At 44.1% G+C, this 23,216-nt stretch overlaps 1 protein-coding gene across 1 annotated transcript in view; it reads right to left on the bottom strand.

Annotated features, from left to right (window-relative positions):
• Positions 1-6,992: 6,992 nt before the first annotated feature.
• LOC139551398 (mitogen-activated protein kinase kinase kinase 20-like) overlaps positions 6,993-23,216 on the bottom strand; it is a 37,329-nt gene continuing 21,105 nt past the window's right edge. The window contains exons 10-11 of the mRNA XM_071362877.1: positions 8,054-8,192; positions 6,993-7,880 (exon numbers count right to left, since the gene is read on the bottom strand). Coding sequence (XP_071218978.1) covers positions 6,993-7,880; positions 8,054-8,192 — 1,027 coding nt within the window. The remainder of the gene's footprint in view (positions 7,881-8,053; positions 8,193-23,216) is intronic.

The following is a 23,216-nucleotide window of genomic DNA, read 5'->3' as shown; positions in this document are numbered from 1 at the left end:
TGGAGAGGGGTGGAGAGAAGAGGAGAGAAGAGAAAGCTTGGAGAGGGGTGGAGAGAAGAGGAGAGAAGAGAAAGCTTGGAGAGGGGTGGAGAGAAGAGGAGAGAACGAGGTTACAGGCTAACACTAACATCTGCATAGAAATGATGTCCTGCTTGGCTCCACTAGTCTGCCCTACTCAGACTGATATCAAAGTAGCTAACTACTGATTTTGGTCTCGGTCAACATCAGCCTCACTGGCCTGGTTTAGTAGGAGTTAGTAGGGCTATTGTGGTGATATAGTGTGAGTGTTTGAGGTGCTGATGATGATGATGATGATTCATTGAGGGACTTGTGATGTATGGGGCTAGCAGTTCCTAAATTGACACCAATGGTCACAATTATTGAGAGAAAAAGTTATGTCTAGTCCTATGTTCCTTCATTTCCCTCTGTAGTTTTTCTCGGCTCCCTCTCTCTCCATCTCTCACTCTCTCTCTGCTCCCTCTCTCTCGATTTTTCTGCTCCCTCTCTCTCCCCCTGCACCCTCTCTTTAAATATCTCTGCTCCTCTCTCTCCCCGTCTCTCCATCTCTCTGCTCCCTCTGTCGACATCTCTGCTCCCCCTCTCTCTCTCTCCTCCATCTCTCTCTCTCTCTCTCTCCTCTCTCTGGACCCTGTCTCATCTGTATGCTGAGAGATAGCTAGCTATCTTTTTTTCTCTCTCCCCCCTCTCTCCAGTAGTCCCGGCGGACAGGCTGTGACATTGGGTGTGAGGTCAGAGAGATGGGCAGCAGTGGTCTGTCTCTCAGCACTGTGAAATGGCTTCAGCTACAGTACAGCTCAGGGGACAGACACTGGCAGACAGAGAGAGACGCAGATCATTTTAATTAAACGCACAAAGTCTTTCAGTCCAGGAATCTGGGTTAGCACACCAACAATGGATGAAGTTAATGCACTAAACACAGCTCCCAGAGAAAAGTGCATGGTTCCGGTGTCGAAAGCATCAATGAATGGATATTTCAAACGGTTTGTCAAATATGGCCACCACAAAATGCTGTTTGTTTGTCCTAACCGGAATTACTGAGAGACTAAGCTGGTCCAGTAGAACATGGCCATTCCACATTAGAAGGGGAGTTCAAACAAGGTACACCAAATAAATGATTTCCCATTTACCTAGAAATACTGTGTTTCTGAGGAGAACCGGAAGAGGCTCAAAACATACTTTGTATATACTGTACAGTTTATCTGGACACTATTTCAGCCACACCCGTTACTGACAGGTGTATAAAATTGAGCACACAGCCATCCAATCTCCATAGACAAACATTGGCAGTAGAATGACCTTACTGAAGAGCTCACTTTCAACGTGGCACCGTCATAGGATGCCACCTTTCCAACAAGTCAGTTCATCAAATTTCTGCCCTGATAGAGCTGCCCCGGTCAACTGTAAGTGCTGTTATTGGGAAGCGGAAATGTCTAGGAGCAAAAACGGCTCAGCCGCAAAGTGGTAGGCCACACAAGCTCACAAAGCGGGACCGGCAAGTGTTGAAACGTGTAGCACCTAAAAGAAAAAATTGTTCTCGGTTGTAACACTCACTACAGAGTTCCAAACTGCCTCTGGAAGCAACATCAGCACAATATCTGTTAGTCGGGAGCGTCATGAAATGGGTTTCAATGGCCGAGCAGCCGCACACAAGCCTAAGATCACCATGCGCAATGCCAAGTGTCGGCTGGAGTGCTGTAAAGCTCGCTACCATTGGACTCTGGAGCAGTGGAAACTCGTTCTCTGGAGTGATGAATCACGCTTCATATCCTGCAGTCCGACAGACAAATATGGGTTTGGCAGATGCCAGGAGAAGGGTACCTGCCCCAATGCATAGGGCCAAACGTAAAATTAGGTGGAGGAATAATGGTCTGGGACTGTTTTTCATAGTTTGGGTTATACCCCTTAGTTCCAGTGAAGGGAAATCTTAACGCTACAGACAATTATGTGTTTCAAACTTTGTGACAACAGTTTGGGCAAGGCCCTTTCCTGTTTCAGCATGTCAATGCCCCCATGCACAAAGCCAGGTCCATACAGATATAGTTTGTAGAGATTGGTGTGGAAGAAATTGACTGGCCTGCACAGAGCCCTGACCTCAACCCCATCGAACACCTTTGGGATGAATTGGAATGTCGACTGCGAGCCAGGTCTAATCGCCCAACATCAGTGCCTGACCTCACTAATACTCTTGAATGGAAGCAAGTCCCCGCAGCAATGTTCCGACATCTAGTGGACGCCTTCCCAGAAGAGTGGAGGCTGTTATAGCAGCAATGTTCCGACATCTAGTGGAAAGCCTTCCCAGAAGAGTGGAGGCTGTTATAGCAGCAATGTTCCGACATCTAGTGGAAAGCCTTCCCAGAAGAGTGGAGGCTGTTATAGCAGCAATGTTCCGACATCTAGTGGAAAGCCTTCCCAGAAGAGTGGAGGCTGTTATAGCAGCAATGTTCCGACATCTAGTGGAAAGCCTTCCCAGAAGAGTGGAGGCTGTTATAGCAGCAATGTTCCGACATCTAGTGGAAAGCCTTCCCAGAAGAGTGGAGGCTGTTATAGCAGCAATGTTCCGACATCTAGTGGAAAGCCTTCCCAGAAGAGTGGAGGCTGTTATAGCAGCAATGTTCCGACATCTAGTGGAAAGCCTTCCCAGAAGAGTGGAGGCTGTTGTAGCAGCAATGTTCCGACATCTAGTGGAAAGCCTTCCCAGAAGAGTGGAGGCTGTTGTAGCAGCAATGTTCCGACATCTAGTGGAAAGCCTTCCCAGAAGAGTGGAGTTATAGCAGCAATGTTCCGACATCTAGTGGAAAGCCTTCCCAGAAGAGTGGAGGCTGTTGTAGCAGCAATGTTCCGACATCTAGTGGAAAGCCTTCCCAGAAGAGTGGAGTTATAGCAACAAAAGGGGGACCAACTACATATTAATGCCCATAATTTTGGAATGAGATGTTTGACGAGCAGGTGTCCACATACTTTTGGTCATTTGGTGTAGCATTACTGTGGGACCAATGAGCTACATTTATCTGTAGTTTATAAGAAGAAGAGGGTCAATTCTGACTAAAATGCCAATGATCATTGAAAGCATCATCATCCCCAGTCCTCCCATCTCATATGGCATTATTACAACTATGCATTACAGTTAGAGGCAAAATGGGGATTCTTTAAAAGGTTAATCAGAAATGTGGTATTTTAAGTAACACAGTTATAAAAATGTCAAATTTGTCCATGTTTATACATAACTGCTGTATCATGTCTAATAGAATGTCATGGTTCGGATCACTTTGGATTAGAGCTGAAGTCCATTCTACCAAATGTTATCCCACACTGCCCTCATGTGGTGAGAGAGGGGATCTGTTAGTGGTTGTAGGTGTCACTATCAGGACCTGAAGGCTCATCTTTCACATGACCTGGCTGTGACAGGTGGACAATGTTTTGAGATCTGTCCCCTTCTGTTGCCATGGTGTCAGGTAACTGTCTCTAGGTGTGGTGTCAGCTCACCTCCTCACCTGTCCTTATATCGACTACAGCATTCTAGGTCTACATAGACAAAAGAGGTTCCTATTGTGCATCTCTATAGCTGTGTTTCCCAAATGGTGGAACTCAGCTAGGTCTTGTCTTGAAGGTTTTATTTACCTTCGCCTTACCGTTCAGCTTCGTAGGTACAGAACACTGCCATGTACTTTGCTCTCAACCAAGTAGAGCTTATAGGTCCAAGGCAGATGTTTTTTTCCGCAATATCAAATCATTTCTGGGTAACAATCAACTACCTTACTGTGATAGTTTACAATTTAATTGGTAGATAAAAAAATATATATATATATAGTTTCTTAGCAATTTCTCAAGCAATCATTTTTGTAGTACTGTCTGGGAGTTGTCTGAGTGTGGAAGGGAAAACCAGCTGTGATTGGCAGAGAGGTTTGGAACTTTCCTTCTTAATTAATTATGAACTAATTGACCATACTGGCGATGTCACTAGGTAGGCCAAAGAAGGCAACAGCTCCTACAGCTCTAAAAGGGCATCATCATTATCACATTTCACAGTATTACTCCAACCTCAGTGTGGAAATCTATAATGAACAAAAATATAAACGCAACATGCGACAATTTCAAAGATTTGCTGAGGTACAGTTCATATAAGGAAATCAGTCAATTGAAAAAAATTCATAAGGCCCTAATCTATAGATTTCACATGACTGGGAATACAGATATGCATCACGTCTGATGAATGGCAAGACAATGGACCTCAGGATCACGTGACGGTATCTCTGTGCATTCAAATTGCCATCAATAAAATGCAATTGTGTTCGTAGCTTATGCCTGCCCATACCATAACCCTGGGGCAGCAGGTAGCCTAGTGGTTAGAGCTTTGAGCCAGTAACTGAAAGGGTGTTGGATTGAATCACTGAGCTGACAAGGTAAAAATCTGTCGTTCTGCCCCTGATCAAGGCAGTTAACCAACTGTTCCCCGGTAGGCCGTCATTGTAAATAAGAATTTGTTATTTTAACTGACTTGCCTGGTTAAATAAAGGTTACATAAATAATAGCTCCACCATGGGGCACTCTATTCACAACATTGACATAAGCAAACCATGTTGCCGTGTGACACATTTTAGAGTGGACTTTTACCTTCCCCAGCACAAGGTTCACCTGTGTAATGATCATGATGTTTAATCATCTTCTTGATATGCCACATCTGTCAAGGGGATGGATTATCTTGGCAAAGGAGAAATGCTCACTAACAGGGATATAAACAAATTTCTGTACAAAATTTAAGAGAAATAAGCTTTTTGTGTATATGGAACATTTCTGGGATTTCAGCTCATGAAACATGGGACCAACACTTTACATGTTGTATTTACATTTTTGTTCAGTGTATATAAAACCCATGAAAATCATGTTTTTGACTTCACTGGGCCTTAAAATGTTTGAGGCTCTGTTGCTATGCTCTGTGTGTGTGTTTACCAGGTATAGTGATGTGCTGTTGTGCTGACTGTGAGACATGTGTAACAGTTTATCGGTGTTGCTATGCGCTGTGTGTGTAATTCTGTGTTGCTAGGCGGTAGAGAGCTGGACAGCTGGACAGCTAGACTCAGGACCTGGCTCTGCTCAGTGTGGTCTGGCCGTCCTCACAGGTAACACACACACACACTTATAAACAACATGACAATCCACTTCTAATTACATCACCAACTTATGTTGTAACTGTCTCTTGGTATTCTCTGTTCAGTGGAATGATCTCCTCAACTACCCCCTCTCCCTCCAGCGGTAATGCAGTCTCTGGCTCGAAAGAACGTGCGAGCCGTTGGATAAGATGAACTTGACTGTGAACGTGACTAAGAAGTTTAAGGAGTTCAACCAGCCTGCCAGAGAGGGAGCATAAATACAGACCATACATGGAAGGTACAGTATACACTCCATTCTCTCCCCTTCTCATGAACACATACTTCCTAGTTCATTTATCTTCATTAACTTCACCCTCCTTTCCCTCCCCTCTTTCTCCCCCAGGTGAGAGATTGCACACTCAGGGTGGGGTGATCACTGAGGCCCGTCTGAAGGAGTTAACCCCCTCTATGCCAGTAATCTCAGTACAAGCTGTACCAAACAAAAGACAATGCATAATATCTATGAGTTTCCTCTGTACAAGACCAAGCTGAGAGGAACCACTTATTGCTGGACCTTCAGCCTCGAGACCAGAGAGAGACCAGCTAAATTGGTACTGGCCGGGGTGGCACTGCTGGTCAGTGTGTAGAGGTAAGGGATAGGTGTTAGGGGGTGAGGAGGTAGGGAGCTCAGCAGAGAGACGAGCCAAGTTGGTACTAGCTGGGGTACCCGGGGTGGCACTGCTGGTCAGTGTGTGAGTCAGCTGTCAGGGTAGGCAGGAGAAATGAGGTGAAGAAGGATGAGGGGCCTGCTCCTCTGTTGGTTTAAGGGATTTTGGAGGGGTTGGAACGGAGTGAGGTAGTTATTTCATTAGTTGTTCGTGGGCTGTGTCTTTTCCTCATTATGTTGCTCAGTGTGAGAGAAATTACTTTAGGTAAAAAGTGTTACTACATAATCTCTCAAACCAGGTTTGATGCTGAAATACAGTATAAAGACATTTGTATGGTATTGTTTTAGCACCTGAAAGCTATATGAAAATAAAAAATGTTTGTCATATTACTTAAATGAAAATATCAGTATTTATCTGAATTTATTGAAAAACAATACAATATATAAAGAGAAGGGAGCTGCAAAATAGTTTTACACATTTGATCACAGTAAGGATCCATTTGATCACAGTAAGAATCCATTTGATCACAGTAAGGATCCATTTGATCACAGTAAGAATCCATTTGATCACAGTAAGGATCCATTTGATCACAGTAAGGATCCATTTGATCACAGTAAGAATCCATTTGATCACAGTAAGGATCCATTTGATCACAGTAAGAATCCATTTGATCACAGTAAGGATCCATTTGATCACAGTAAGGATCCATTTGATCACAGTAAGAATCCATTTGATCACAGTAAGAATTCATTTGATCACAATAAGGATCCATTTGATCACAGTAAGGATCCATTTGATCACAGTAAGGATCCATTTGATCACAGTAAGAATCCATTTGATCACAGTAAGAATCCATAAATTGAATTCAAAGTTTAGTTTTTGAACGAATGAACTGTATCAATGGTCTAAAAGCATAGAACATTGGATGGTACCCTGACTTGTCCTAGCCTCCACAAACTGCTCTCTGGTCTATGTAACACTTGTTAATATGGCACATCAGTTGCATACCACTTTAAAGGCTTCAATACACCAGAACAACATGACAGTTAGCAGGAGGAAATCCACACTGCTGACAATTCTTCACTATTATCCCCTAAAGTCCTCACAACAGGGGGTGGATAAATTTGGCTTAAATTAAAAAATTAAATAATGACGTAACAAAAACAAAATTGTGTGTGTGTACCTTCCCAGTATCGCTGTGTGTTTGTGTGTTCTCCTAGTCACTGTCGTGGTCAGACCAGCTAAGCTCCACCACGTTCATGTCTAATGCCGCAGCGGTGGCGGCCATATTGATTTTGGTTCCCTGTCGCACGCTGCAAGTCTTAGAAGAGTTCTGATTGGATGTTGTCCACATGCTCATCTGTACTCCCGACCTCAGCCCCTGACCTCTGACCCCCAACTCACTCCTGACCTTATGACTTATGACCCCAGCCGTATCACCCCTGACCACTACCACCCCCAGGTCCCCTATCTCCCCCATGTTCATGTCCATGTCACCTACCCCCTCTACCCCCTCAATATCAACTAAAGACAGCATGTTCCCAAACAAACTGCCCCCACTCAGCTCCCTAAACATGGACTGTAGCCTCCCTCCCTCCATACTCCCCCCCTTCACAATCCTCTCCTCCTTCATTCGCTCCCTCGATCCCTCTTGTCTCCCACTCTCCCCCCAACCCCTCTCCTCCCTCTCAGTCTCCCCCTCTACCTCTCCAATCCCACCCTGGAACCCCTTTAGCATGATCTGTAAACGCCCCCCCTCCCCTAGCGCCAGACACCCCCCAACTATCCCTCCCTCAGACTCCCTCTCCTTCTCTCTCTCTCCCCAGGTTACCTCTAACCCTCCATCCCCAGCTGCCTCCCCAAGACTGCTTGATAAGCCTCTAAGCATGGACTGGAACCCCCCTATTCCCCTGTCCATCCCTCCCTCTATTCCCCTGTCCATCCCTCCCTCCATTCCCCTGTCCTTCTCTCCCTCCATTCCCCTGTCCTTCCCTCCATTGCTGAGGGTTCGGATGAGGCAGGATATCTTGGCGCTGTTGGACTCCTGAGACTGAGAGTGAAAGAATGACTCCGAACTGATGCCTGATGCTATAGGGGAGAAGAACTGAAAGAGAGAAAGAAATATGGGGATGGAGACGGGGGAGTGACGGGCTTGATACTCTACAACATGACTCTTTCTAATATTACATCTCAAATAAGGTTGTAAAACAAATAGAACACGTACATGAATGAAGCAGTGTGGTCTTTGAAACCCTGCCAAACATGTAGGCTACTCACAGGTGTCACATTGGACCTCTCCCTCAGTCTCTCCTCCCACAGTCTCAGTCTCAGCTCTCTCTCCTCCAGCTCCTTCTCTTTAGTGCCCAGGTCTCTCTCCAGCCTCCGCAACCTCTCCAACGTGGCATCGATCTCACACCTACAGAGAGGAGAGCTACTGTTATATTATGCCCATTGTCCATTCCCTTACATTATCTAGAGCTCTCAATTCAAGTCAATTCAAAGGGTTTATATACACTTAGGTTGGAGTCATTAAAACTCGTTTTTCAACCACTCCACAAATTTCTTGTTAACAAACTATAGTTTTGGCAAGTTGGTTAGGACATCTACTTCGTGCATGACACAAGTAATATTCCCAACAATTGTTTACAGACAGATTATTTCACATAAAATTCACTGAATCACAATTCCAGTGGGTCAGAAGTTTACATACACTGAGTTGACTGTACCTTTAAACAGCTTGTAACATTGTAGAAACTGATGTCATGGCTTTAGAAGCTTCTGATAGGCTAATTGACATAATTTGAGTCAATTGGTGGTGTACCTGTGGATGTATTTCAAGGCCTACCTTCAAACTCAGTGCCTCTTTGCTTGACAAGACGTCAGAAAAAAAATTGTAGACCTCCACAAGTCTGGTTCATCCTTGGGATCAATTTCCAAATGCCTGAAGGTACCACGTTCATCTGTACAAACAATAGTACGCAAGTATAAACACCATGGGACCACGCAGCCGTCATACCGCTCAGGAAAGAGACGCGTTCAGTCTCCTAGAGATGAACGTACTTTGGTGCGAAAGTGAAAATTAATCCCAGAACAACAGCAAATGACTTTGTGAAGATGCTGGAGGAAACAGGTACAAAAGTGTCTATATCCACTGTAAAACAAGTTCTATATTGACATATAACAAGTCTTATATCAACCGCTCAGCAAGGAAGATGCCACTGCTCGAAAACCACCATAAAAAAGCCAGACTACGGTTTGCAACTGCACATGGGGACAAAGATGGTACTTTTTGAAGAAATGTCCTCTGGTCTGATGAAACAAAAATAGAACTGTTCGGCCATAATGACCATCGCTATGTTTGGAGGAAAAAGGGGGAGGCTTGCAAGCCAAAGAACACCATCCCAACCGTGAAGCACGGGGGTGGTAGCATCATGCTGTGGGGGTGATTTGCTGCAGGAGGGTCTGTTGCACTTCACAAAATAGATGGCATCATGAGGGAGGGAAAATGATGTGGATATATTGAAGCAACATCTCAAGACATCAGTCAGGAAGTTAAAGCTTGGTCGCAAATGGGTCTTCCAAATGGACAATGACCCCAAGCATACTCCCAAAGTTGTGTCAAAATGGCTTAAGGACAACAAAGTCAAGGTATTGGAGTGGCCATCACAAAGCCCTGACCTCAAGCCTATAGAACATTTGCGGGCAGAACTGAAAAAGCGTGTGTGAGCAAGGAGGCCTACAAACCTGACTCAGTTACACCAGCTCTGTCAGGAGGAATGGGCCAAAATTCACCCAACTTATTGTAGGAAGCTTGTGGAAGGCTACCCAAAACATTTGACCCAAGTTAAACATTTTAAAGGCAATGCTACCAAATACTAATTGAGTGTATGTAAACTTCTGACCCACTGGGAATGTGATGAAAGAAATAAAAGCTGAAATAAATAATTCTCTCTACTATTATTCTGACATTTCACATTCTTAAAAAAAAGTGGTGATCCGAACTGACCTAAAACAAGGAATTTTTACTAGGATTAAATGTCATGAATTGTGATAAACTGAGTTTAAATGTATTTGGCTAAGGTGTATGTAAACTTCCGACTTCAACTGTATATATACAAATCAAATCAAATCAAATCAATCTATTAGTCACATACACATGGTTAGCAGATGTTAATGCGAGTGTAGCGAAATGCTTGTGCTTCTAGTTCCGACAATGCAGTAATAACGACAAGTAATCTAACCTAACAATTCCACAACTACTACCTTATACACACAAGTGTAAAGGGATAAAGAATATGTACATAAAGATATATGAATGAGTGATGGTACAGAACGGCATAGGCAAGATGCAGTAGATGGTATAGAGTACGGTATATACATATGAGATGAGTACTGTAGGGTATGTAAACATAAAGTGGCATAGTTTAAAGTGGCTAGTGGTACATGTATTACATAAAGATGGCAAGATGCAGTAGATGATATAGAGTACAGTATATACATATACATATGAGATGGGTAATGTAGGGTATGTAAACATTATATTAAGTGGCATTGTTTAAAGTGGCTAGTGGTACATTTTTACATAATTTCCATCAATTCCCATTTTTAAAGTGGCTGGAGTTGAGTCAGTATGTTGGCAGCGGCCGCTAAATGTTAGTGGTGGCTGTTTAACAGTCTGATGGCCTTGAGATAGAAGCTGTTTTTCAGTCTCTCGGTCCCTGCTTTGATGTATCTGTACTGACCTCGCCTTCTGGATGATAGCGGGGTGAACAGGCAGTGGCTTGGGTGGTTGTTGTCCTTGATGATCTTTATGGCCTTCCTGTGACATCGGGTGGTGTAGGTGTCCTGGAGGGCAGGTAGTTTGCCCCCGGTGATGCGTTCTGCAGACCTCACTACCCTCTGGAGAGCCTTACGGTTGTGGGCGGAGCAGTTGCCGTACCAGGCGGTGATACAGCCCGACAGGATGCTCTCGATTGTGCATCTGTAGAAGTTTGTGAGTGCTTTTGGTGACAAGCCGAATTTCTTCAGCCTCCTGAGGTTGAAGAGGCGCTGCTGCGCCTTCTTCACAACGCTGTCTGTGTGGGTGGACCAATTCAGTTTGTCCGTGATGTGTACACCGAGGAACTTAAAACTTTCCACCTTCTCCACTACTGACCCGTCGATGTGGATAGGGGGGTGCTCCCTCTGCTGTTTCCTGAAGTCCACAATCATCTCCTTTGTTTTGTTGACGTTGAGTGTGAGGTTATTTTCCTGACACCACACTCCGAGGGCCCTCACCTCCTCCCTGTAGGCCGTCTCGTCGTTGTTGGTAATCAAGCCTACCACTGTAGTGTCATCCGCAAACTTGATGATTGAGTTGGAGGCGTGCATGGCCACGCAGTCGTGGGTGAACAGGGAGTACAGGAGAGGGCTCAGAACGCACCCTTGTGGGGCCCCAGTGTTGAGGATCAGCGGGGTGGAGATGTTGTTACCTACCCTCACCACCTGGGGGCGGCCCGTCAGGAAGTCCAGGACCCAGTTGCACAGGGCGGGGTCGAGACCCAGGGTCTCGAGCTTGATGACGAGTTTGGAGGGTACTATGGTGTTAAATGCTGAGCTGTACTCGATGAACAGCATTCTCACATAGGTATTCCTCTTGTCCAGATGGGTTAGGGCAGTGTGCAGTGTGGTTGCGATTGCGTCGTCTGTGGACCTATTGGGTCGGTAAGCAAATTGGAGTGGGTCTAGGGTGTCCGGTAGGGTGGAGGTGATATGGTCCTTGACTAGTCTCTCAAAGCACTTCATGATGACGGAAGTGAGTGCTACGGGGCGGTAGTCGTTTAGCTCAGTTACCTTAGCTTTCTTGGGAACAGGAACAATGGTGGCCCTCTTGAAGCATGTGGGAACAGCAGACTGGGATAAGGATTGATTGAATATGTCCGTAAACACACCAGCCAGCTGGTCTGCGCATGCTCTGAGGACGCGGCTGGGAATGCCGTCTGGGCCTGCAGCCTTGCGAGGGTTAACACGTTTAAATGTTTTACTCACCTCGGCTGCAGTGAAGGAGAGCCCGCAGGTTTTGGTAGCGGGCCGTGTCAGTGGCACTGTATTGTCCTCAAAGCGGGCAAAAAAGTTATTTAGCCTGTCTGGGAGCAAGACATCCTGGTCCGCGACGGGGCTGGTTTTCTTTTTGTAATCCGTGATAGACTGTAGACCCTGCCACATACCTCTTGTGTCTGAGCTGTTGAATTGCGACTCTATTTTGTCTCTGTACTGGGACTTAGCCTGTTTGATTGCCTTGCGGAGAGAATAGCTACACTGTTTGTATTCGGTCATGTTTCCGGTCACCTTGCCCTGGTTAAAAGCAGTGGTTCGCGCTTTCAGTTTCACGCGAATGCTGCCGTCAATCCACGGTTTCTGGTTTGGGAATGTTTTAATCGTTGCTGTGGGTACGACATCGTCAATGCACTTCCTAATGAACTCGCTCACCGAATCAGCATATTCGTCCATGTTGTTGTTGGACGCAATGCGGAACATATTCCAATCCGCGTGATCGAAGCAGTCTTGAAGCGTGGAATCAGATTGGTCGGACCAGCGTTGAACAGACCTGAGCGCGGGAGCTTGTTGTTTTAGTTTCTGTTTGTAGGCTGGAATCAACAAAATGGAGTCGTGGTCAGCTTTTCCGAAAGGAGGGCGGGGGAGGGCCTTATATGCGTCGCGGAAGTTAGTATAGCAATGATCCAGGGTTTTACCAGCCCTGGTAGCACAATCGATATGCTGATAGAATTTAGGGAGTTTTGTTTTTAGATTAGCCTTGTTAAAATCCCCAGCTACGATGAATGCAGCCTCAGGGTGTGTGGTTTCCAGTTTACAAAGAGTCAGATAAAGTTCGTTCAGGGCCATCGATGTGTCTGCTTGGGGGGGAATATATACGGCTGTGATTATGATCGAAGAGAATTCCCTTGGTAGATAATGCGGTCGACATTTGATTGTGAGGAGTTCTAGATCAGGTGAACAGAATGACTTGAGTTCCTGTGTGTTGTTATGATGATCACACCACGTCTCGTTAATCATAAGGCATACCCCCCCGCCCCTCTTCTTACCAGAAAGATGTATGTTTCTGTCGGCGCGATGCGTGAAGAAACCAGCTGGCTGCACCGACTCCGTTAGCATCTCTTGAGTTAGCCATGTTTCCGTGAAGCAGAGCACGTTGCAATCCCTGATGTCTCTCTGGAATGTTACCCGTGCTCGGATTTCATCAACCTTATTGTCAAGAGACTGGACATTGGCGAGTAGTATGCTAGGGAGTGGAGCGCGATGTGCCCGTCTCCGAAGCCTGACCAGGAGACCGCTACGTTTGCCCCTTTTACGGCGTCGTATAGGGTCCCCGGCTGGGATCAGATCCATTGTATTGGGTGGAAGGCAAAACACTGGATCCGTTTCGGGAAAGTCATATTCCTGGTTATAACGATGGTGAGTTGACGTTAATCGTATATTCAGTAGTTCCTCCCGACTGTATGTAATGAAACCTAAGATTACCTGGGGTACCGATGTAAGAAATAACACATAAAAAAACAAAATACTGCATATTTTCCAAGGAACGCGAAGCGAGGCGGCCATCTCGGTCGGCGCCGGAAGTCAATAAGTGTAAGTCAACTGTATATATACAGTGCTGTAACGATGTGCAAATGGTTAGGGTACAAAAGGAAAAAATAAATAAACGTAAATATGGGTTGTATTTACAATGGTGTTTGTTCTTAACTGCTTGCCCTTTTCTTGTGACAACAGGTCACAAATTTTGCTGATATGATGGCACACTGGTATTTCACCCAGTGGATATGGGAGTTTACCAAAATTGGGATTGTTTTTGAATTCTTTGAGGGTCTGTGTAATCTGAAGGAAATATGCACCTCTAATATGGTCATACATTGGGCAGAAAGTTAGGAAGTGCAGCTCAGTTTCCACCTAATTTTGTGGGCAGTGTGCACATAGCTTGTCTTCTCTTGAGAGCCATGTCTGCCTACGGCTGCCATTTTCAATAGCAAGGCTACGCTCACTGAGTCTGTACATAGTCAAAGCTTTCCTTAAGTTTGGGTCAGTCACAGTGATCAGGTATGCTGCCAATGTGTACTCTCTGTTTGGGGCCAAATAGCATTCTAGTTTGCACTGTTTTTTTGTGAATTCTTTCCAATGTATCAAGTAATTATCTTTTAGTTTTCTCATGATTTGGTTGGGTCTAATTGTGTTGCTGTCCTGGAGCTCTGTGGGGTCTGTTTGTGAACAGAGCTCCAGGAACAGATTGCTTAGTGGACTTTTCTCCAGGTTCATCTCTCTGTAGGTGATGGCTTTGTTATGGAAGGTTTGGGAATCGCTTCCTTTTAGGTGGTTGTAGAATTGAACTTCTTATGGCTGCAGGGCGGTGCCGGTACACTTATGACAACAGCCCGTCCAAGTGCAGGGCGCGAAATTCAAAAGATATTTTTTAGAAATATTTAACTTTCACACATTAACAAGTCCAATACAGCAAATGAAAGATACACATCTTGTGAATCCAGCCAACATGTCCGATTTTTAAAATGTTTTACAGCGAAAACACCACGTATATTTATGTTAGCTCACCACCAAATACAAAAAAGCACAGACATTTTTCACAGCACAGGTAGCTTGCACAAAACCAACCTAACTAACCAAGAACCAACCAAACTAAACAAGAAACAACTTCATCAGATGACAGTCTTATAACAAGTTATACAATAAATCTGTTTTGTTCGAAAAATGTGCATATTTGAGGTATAAATCATAGTTTTACATTGCAGATACAATCGGAAATAGCACCGAAGCAGCTAGAACAATTACAGAGACCAAATTGAAATACCTAAATACTCATCATAAAACATTTATGAAAAATACATGGTGTACAGCAAATTAAAGACAAACATCTTGTGAATCCAGCCAATATTTCCGATTCTTTAAGTGTTTTACAGCGAAAACACAATATAGCATTGTATTAGCTTACTACAATAGCCAACCACACAACCGCATTGATTCAAGCCAACAATAGCGATAACGAATAAACCAGCAAAAGATATAAATTTTTTCACTAACCTTCTCAAACTTCATCAGATGACAGTCCTATAACATCATATTACACAATACATATATGGTTTGTTCGAAAATGTGCATATTTAGCGGCACAAATCGTGGTTATACATTGGGAAAACTTAGCATCTTTTTCCCAGAATGTCCGGATATATTTCTGACACTCACCTATTCTAATCAAATAACTATTCGTAGACTTTACTAAAAAATACATGTTGGACAGCAAATTAAAGATAGCTTAGTTCTTAATGCAATCGCTGTGTTAGAATTCTAAAAATAACTTCATTACAACATGCAGCTTACGTTATGGCGAGAGAGCGCCCAAAATCTGGGCGCAAACTAATAGTACACATGTTCGACAGATATATGAAATAACATCATAAATGGGTCCTACTTTTGATGATCTTCCATCAGAATGTTGTACAAGGGGTCCTTTGTCGGGAACAATCGTTGTTTGGTTTTAGAATGGCATTTTTCCCTCTTGAATTAGCAAGCACACTAGCCAAGTGGCGCGAAGCTCTCCTTCCTGAACAAACGCAGAGAACGCAACACGCCTAACCTCCCGAAAAAAATTCAATAATATGATAAAACTATATTGAAAAAACATACTTTACGATGATATTGTCACATTTATCAAATAAAATCAAAGCCGGAGATAGTAGCCGTCTATAACGACAGCTTTTCAGAAGGCAATCCCCGGTTCCTTCTCGCGCCTTCCAGAAAACAGGAAATTGGTGTCACGTCATGCCAAGAGCTCTTATTCGACCTCAGATCAAGCTATACACTCCATTTCTTCTCTCACTGCCTGTTGACATCTAGTGGAAGGCGTATGAAGTGCATGTATACTAATACATATCAAGCAAATTAATAGGGATGCCCTGGAACAGAGCATCGATTTCAGATTTTCCACTTCCTGTCAGGAAGTTTGCTGCAAAATGAGTTCTGTTTTACTCACAGATATAATTCAAACGGTTTTAGAAACTAGAGAGTGTTTTCTATCCAATAGTAATAATAATATGCATATTGTACGAGCAAGAATTGAGTACGAGGCCGTTTGAAATGGGCACCTTTCATCCAAGCTACTCAATACTGCCCTGCAGCCAAAATAAGTTTTAACAGCTCTTAGTGGCTATCGGCCTAATTCTGCTCTGAATGCATTATTTTGTGTTCTACGTTGTACACAGAGCATATTTGTGAAGAATTCTGCATGCAGAGTCTCAATTTCGTGTTTGTCACATTTTGTAAATTCATGGTTGGTGAGCGGACCACAAATCTCACAACCATAAAGGGCAATGGGTTCTATAACTGATTCAAGTACCTAATCGGTATGTCGAATTTGATGTTCCTTTTGATGGCATAGAATGAATGCCCTTCTTGCCGTGTCTCTGAGATTGTTCACAGTTTTGTGGAAGTTACCTGTGGCGCTGATGTTTAGGCCAAGTTATGTATAATTGTTTGTGTGCTCTAGGGCAACGGTATCTAGATGGAATTTGTATTTGTGGTCCTGGCGACTGGACCTTTTTTGGAACGCCATTATTTTTGTCTTATTGAGATTTACTGTCAGGGCCCAGGTCTTGCAGAACCTGTGCAGAAGATCTAGGTTCTGCTGTAGGCCCTCCTTGGTTGGTGACAGAAGCATGAGATCATCAGCAAACAGTAGACATTTGACTTCAGATTCTAGTAGGGTGAGGCCGGGTGCTGCAGACTTTTCTAGTGCCCTCACCAATTTGTTGATATAGATGTTGAAGAGGGTGGGACTTTATCCCTTTTTCCCTCCACGGCCCTGTGGAAAGAATTGTGTGTGTTTTTTGCCAATTTGAACCGCAGACTTGTTGTTTGCGTACATGAATTTTATAATGTTGTATGTTTTTCCACCAACACCACTTTCCATCAATTTGTATAGCAGACCCTCATGCCAAATTGAGTCAAAGGCTTTTTTTAAATCAACAAAACATGAGAAGACTTTGCCTTTATTTTGGTTTGTTTGTTTGTCAATTAAGGTGTGCAGGGTGAATATGTGGTCTGTCGTACGATAATTTGGTAAAAAGCCAATTTGACATTTGCGCAGTACATTGTTTTCACTGAGGAAATGTACAAGTCTGCTGTTAATGATAACGCAGAGGATTTTCCCAAAGTTGCTGTTGACGCATATCCCACAGTAGTAATTGGGGTCAAATTTGTCTCAACTTTTGTGGATTGGGGTGATCAGTTCTTGGTTCCAAATATTGGGGAAGATGCCAGAGCTAAGGATGATGTTAAAGAGTTTAAGTATAGCCAATTGGAATTTGTGGTCTGTATATTTTATCATTTCATTTAGGATACCATAAACACCACAGGCCTTTTTGGGTTGGAGGGTTTTTATTTTGTCCTGTAGTTCATTCAAGGTAATTGGAGAATCCAGTGTGTTCTGTTAGTCTTTACTAGTTGATTCTAAGATTTGTATTTGATCATGTATATGTTTTTGCTGTTTGTCTTTGGTATAGAGACAAAAAGATTGGAGAAGTGGCTTACCCATACATCTCCATTTTGAATAGATAACTCTACGTGTTGTTGTTTGTTTAGTGTTTTCCAATTTTCCCCAGAAGTGGTTAGAGTCTATGGATTCTTCAATTACATTGAGCTGATTTCTGATGTGCTGTTCCTTCTTTTTCCCGTATTGTACTTCTGTATTGTTTTAGTGATTCACCATATTCAAGGCATAGACTCAGGTTTTCTGGGTCTCTATGTTTTTGGTTGGACAGGTTTCTCAATTTCCTTCTCAGGTTTTTGCATTCTTCATCAAACCATTTGTCATTGTTGTTAATTTTCTTCGGTTTTCTGTTTGACATTTTTTAATTGATAGGGAAGCTGAGAGGTCAGATATATACTGTTCAGATTTTCTACTTCCAAGTTTACACCTTCACTATTACAGTGGTATGTTTTGTCCAGGAAGTTGTCTAAAAGTGATTGAATTTGTTGTTGCCTAATTGTTTTTTGGTAGGTTTCCACACTGCATTCTTTCCATCTATAGCATTTGTTTATATTACTCAGTTCCTTTGGCTTTGATGCCTCATGAGTGACTATTGCTCTGTTCAAGTAGACTGGGATTTTGCTGTGATCTGATAGGGGTGTCAATGGGCTGACTATGAATGTTCTGAGAGACTCTGGGTTGAGGTCAGTGATAAAGTAGTCTACAGTACTACTGCCAAGATGAGCTGTAGGTGTACCTACCATAGGAGTCCCCTTTAAGCCGAACTTTGACTATGTACATACCCAGTGTGCGACAGAGCTGCAGGAGTTGTGACCCGTTTTTGTTGTCATAGTTGTGCCTAGGGGGGCATGGGGGAGAGGGAATGCGGTCACCTCCAGGCAGGTGTTTGTCCTCCTGTGTGCTGAGGATGTCAGGTTCTTGTCCGGTTCTGGCATTAGGTCGCTCTCTATCTAGTGCTGGCGGTTTATTCCACTACGGGGCACTGTTTAGTCTGTGATATGAAATGATATAATGGAACACACACACACAACACCTAAATATACAGACATCTGACGCATGGACATATCTCCCTCCCCCTCTCCCTAAACTCTTCCAACTATCCCTTTCTTCAAACTTCTCCCTTTCTTCAAACTTCTCCCTCTCTTCAAACTTCTCCCTCTCTTCAAACTTCTCCCTCTCTCCGAACCCCAATCGCACTGCTCGTCTCCTATTCCTACTTCTCTCAGCCTCTTAAAGCCCTCCTCACAACATTTCCCCTCTGTAAACCTTCCTCCAATGACAACCCCCACTATCTCTCCCTCCCACTGTCTCCAACTCTTCTCCCTCTCTTCCTCTCTCCCTCCCTCCCCCTCCCCCCACTCTCTCTCCCTCCCCGTCCCTCCCCTTATCTGTCCCTCCCCCCACTTTCCTCCTACCACTCTCCCCCCACTCTTTTCTCCTCTCTCTCAATCTCTCTCTCCTTCCCCCTCTCTCTCTTCCCCACTCTCTCCCTCCCTTCCCATTTGTCTCCCTCCCTCTCCCTCTCCCCCCACTCTCTCCCTCCCACAATCTCCAACCCCTCTCTCACCCCCTCTCTCTCTCTAACCTCTGCCACCATCTCTCCCTCCCACTCTCTCCCTCCTCCTCTCTCCCCACTCTCCCGCTCACCTCCACTCTCTCCCTCCCTTCCCATTTGTCTCCCCCCCCCTCACTCTCTCTTCCCCACTCCCTCCCTTCAGTTCAGTTGTATGGTCAGGTGCCACAAAAAAGGACTTAGGAAAATTGCAATGGCTCAAAACAGGGCAGCACGGCTGGCCCTTGGATGTACACAGAGAGCTAATATGAATTATATGCATGTCAATCTCTCCTGGCTCAAAGTGGAGGAGAGAATAACTTCATCACTACTAATATTTATGAGAGGCATTGACATGTTGAATGCACCGAGCTGTCTGTCTAAACTACTGGCACACAGCTCAGACACCCATGCATACCCCACAAGACATGCTATAAATGTGTGTAGTTCTGTCCTTGAGCTGTTCTTGTCTAATGATGTTCTATCTTATGTCATTCTGTATTATGTTTCATGTTTTGTGTGGACACCAGGAAGAGTAGCTGCTGCTTTTGCAACAGCTAATGGGGATTCTAATACAATTCCAAAATACCAAATGCCACAAGAGGTCTCTTCACAGTCCCCAAGTCCAGAACAGACTATGGGAGGCGCACAGTACTACATAGAGCCATGACTACATGGAAACACATCAAGTAACTGATGTAAGCAGTGATATTATATATATTTTTTTACAGATAAAAAAAAAAACTTATGGAACAGTGGGGTGAAGCAACACAAACATACGCACAGACACATACACACACACACATAACATACACACTATACAGTGGGGCAAAAAAGTATTTAGTCAGCCACCAATTGTGCAAGTTCTCCCACTTAAAAAGATGAGAGAGGCCTGTAATTTTCATCATAGGTACACTTCAACTATGACAGACAAAATGAGGAAAAAAAATCCAGAAAATCACATTGTAGGATTTTTAATGAATTTATTTGCAAATTATGGTGGAAAATAAGTATTTGGTCACCTACAAACAAGCAAGATTTCTGGCTCTCACAGACCTGTAACTTCTTCTTTAAGAGGCTCCTCTGTCCTCCACTCGTTACCTGTATTAATGGCACCTGTTTGAACTTGTTATCAGTATAAAAGACACCTGTCCACAACCTCAAACAGTCACACTCCAAACTCCACTATGGCCAAGACCAAAGAGCTGTCAAAGGACACCAGAAACAAAATTGTAGACCTGCACCAGGCTGGGAAGACTGAATATGCAATAGGTAAGCAGCTTGGTTTGAAGAAATCAACTGTGGGAGCAATTATTAGGAAGTGGAAGACATACAAGACCACTGATAATCTCCCTCGATCTGGGGCTCTACGCAAGATCTCACCCCGTGGGGTCAAAATGATCACAAGAACGGTGAGCAAAAATCCCAGAACCACACGGGGGGACCTAGTGAATGACCTGCAGAGAGCTGGGACCAAAGTAACAAAGCCTACCATCAGCAAGGGCATTGAAGATGAAACGTGGCTGGGTCTTTCAGCATGACAATGATCCCAAACACACCGCCCGGGCAACGAAGGAGTGGCTTCGTAAGAAGCATTTCAAGGTCCTGGAGTGGCTTAGCCAGTCTCCAGATCTCAACCCCATAGAAAATCTTTGGAGGGAGTTGAAAGCGTGTTGCCCAGCAACAGCCCCAAAACATCACTGCTCTAGATGAGATCTGCATGGAGGAATTGGCCAAAATACCAGCAACAGTGTGTGAAAACCTTGTGAAGACTTACAGAAAATGTTTGACCTCTGTCATTGCCAACAAAGGGTATATAACAAAGTATTGAGATAAACTTTTGTTATTGACCAAATACTTATTTTCCACCATAATTTGCAAATAAATTCATAAAAAATCCTACAATGTGATTTTCTGGATTTTTTTCTTCTCATTTTGTCTGTCATAGTTGAAGTGTACTTATGATGAAAATTACAGGCCTCTCTCATCTTTTTAAGTGGGAGAACTTGCACAATTGGTGGCTGACTAAATACTTTTTTGCCCCACTGTACATACACATGGAGTTAGTACTACAGATATGTGGTAGTGGTGGAGTAGGGGCCTAAGGGCACAAAGTGTGTTGTGAAATCTGTGAATGTATTGTAATGTTTTTAAAATTTGATAAAATACTTCCCTCCCCCTCTCTCTCCCTTCCCCCGCTCTCTACTTCTCCCTCTCTCTCCCTCGCTCTCCCCCACCCTTGCTCTCCCCCACCCTCTACCCCCCGCTCTCTCTCCCACACTCTCGCTCTCCCCCTCTCTCCTCCCAACTCTCTCCCCCGCTCTCTCCCTCCCCCTTTCCCTCCCCCACTATCTTTAATTTTTTTATTTAACCTTTATTTAACCAGGTAGGCTAGTTGAGAACAAGTTCTCATTTACAACTGCGACCTGGCCAAGATAAAGCATAGCAGTGTGAAGAGACAACAACACAGAGTTACACATGGAGTAAACAATAAACAAGTCAATAACACAGCAGGGGGAAAAATGAGTCTATATACATTGTGTGCAAAAGGCATGAGGAGGTAGGCAATAAATAGGCCATATCTCCCTCCTCCCCCAACTCTCTCCCCTTAATCTCTCCCTCCACTTCTCTCTCCCCAACTCTCTCCCCCCACTCTCTCCCTCCTCCACCCTCTCCCTCCCCCTCTCTCACCCAGATCTTTCCACTCATTCTCTATTCTTCTCTCATAATTGATGATCTTGCCACACTCATGTCAAACACGAACAGAATCTGTCACCCTCTTCCTCCTCCTCCTTTCTCTCCTCCCTCTTCTCTATTCTCTCTTCATCAGTGTTTTATTTTTCACCCTCTACATTTTGTGTCCTGTCTAAATAGTGCCCCCCTTCCCTCTTTTTCCCTCTTTTTCCCATACTTGACTTCTAGCTGCCCCCTATATGCTTCTTATGTGAACTCTTTCTTCTTCCTGTCGCTCTCTGTCTACCCCCCTCCTCCCTTGGTCTCTGGTGGAAACAGGCTAAGTAGAGGTATCCAGAGAGTCTTATTATAGACTAAAGCCAACGAGCCAGCAGGGTCATGCATTCAGCTTCTCTCCTGAGACACACACACACACACACACACACACACACACACACACACACACACACACACACACACACACACACACACACACACACACACACACACACACACACACACACACACACACACACACACACACACACACACACACACACACACACACACACGCACACACACACTGGGGCCTCTTGTTAGGTTGTGAGTGTATACAGTGAGCCCTGCTCTCTGTCCTGTGTCTGTTTTTTTAATTTAACCTTTATTTAACCAGGTAGGCTAGTTGAGAACAAGTTCTCATTTACAACTGCGACCTGGCCAAGATATAGTTAAAGAGTTACACATGGAAGAAGCGTACAGTCAATAACACAATAGAAAAAAATAAAGTCTATATACAGTGTGTGCAAATGGCGTGAGGAGGTAAGGCAATAAATAGGCCATAGTAGTGGAGTGATAGATGAGCAGATGATGATGTGCAAGTAGTGAAACTGGTGTGCAAAAGAGCATAAAAGTAAATAAAATCCAATATGGGGATGAGGTAGGTAGATTGGGTGGGCTATTTACAGATGGACTATGTACAGCTGCAGCGATCGGTTAGCTGCTCAGATATCTGATGTTTAAAGTTAGTGAGGGAAATGTAAGTCTCCAGCTTCAGCGATTTTTGCAATTTGTTCCAGTCACTGGCAACAGAGAACTGGAAGGAAAGACGGCCAAAGCAGGTGTTGGCTTTGGCGATGACCAGTGAGATATACCTGCTGGAGCGCGTGCTACGGGCGGGTGTTGTTCTCGTGACCAGTGAGCTGAGATATAGCGGAGCTTTACCTAGCATAGACTTATAGATGACCTGGATCCAGTGGGTTTGGCGACGAATATGTAGCGAGGGCCAGCCGACTAGAGCATACAGGTTGCAGTGGTGGGTGGTATAAGGGGCTTTGGTAACAAAACAGATGGCACTGTGATAGACTGCATCCAGTTTGCTGAGTAGAGTATTGGAAGCTATTTTGTAGATGACATCGCCGAAGTCGAAGGATCGGTAGGATAGTCAGTTTTACTATGGTAAGTTTGGCGGCGTGAGTGAAGGAGGCTTTGTTGTGAAGTAGGAAGCCGATTCTTGATTTGATTTTGGATTGGAGATGTTTTTTTTTTTTTTTTTTTTTTTTTTTCTAAAATTTTATCCCCTTTTCTCCCCAATTTTTCGTGGTATCCAATCGCTAGTAATTACTATCTTGTCTCATCGCTACAACTCCCGTACGGGCTCGGGAGAGACG

The sequence above is a fragment of the Salvelinus alpinus genome, chromosome 23 (genome assembly GCF_045679555.1).
Source record: "Salvelinus alpinus chromosome 23, SLU_Salpinus.1, whole genome shotgun sequence".
Taxonomy (NCBI): Eukaryota; Metazoa; Chordata; class Actinopteri; order Salmoniformes; family Salmonidae; genus Salvelinus; species Salvelinus alpinus.
Note: the sequence above shows the minus strand (reverse complement) of the source record. Positions and strands in the feature narration are given on the sequence as shown.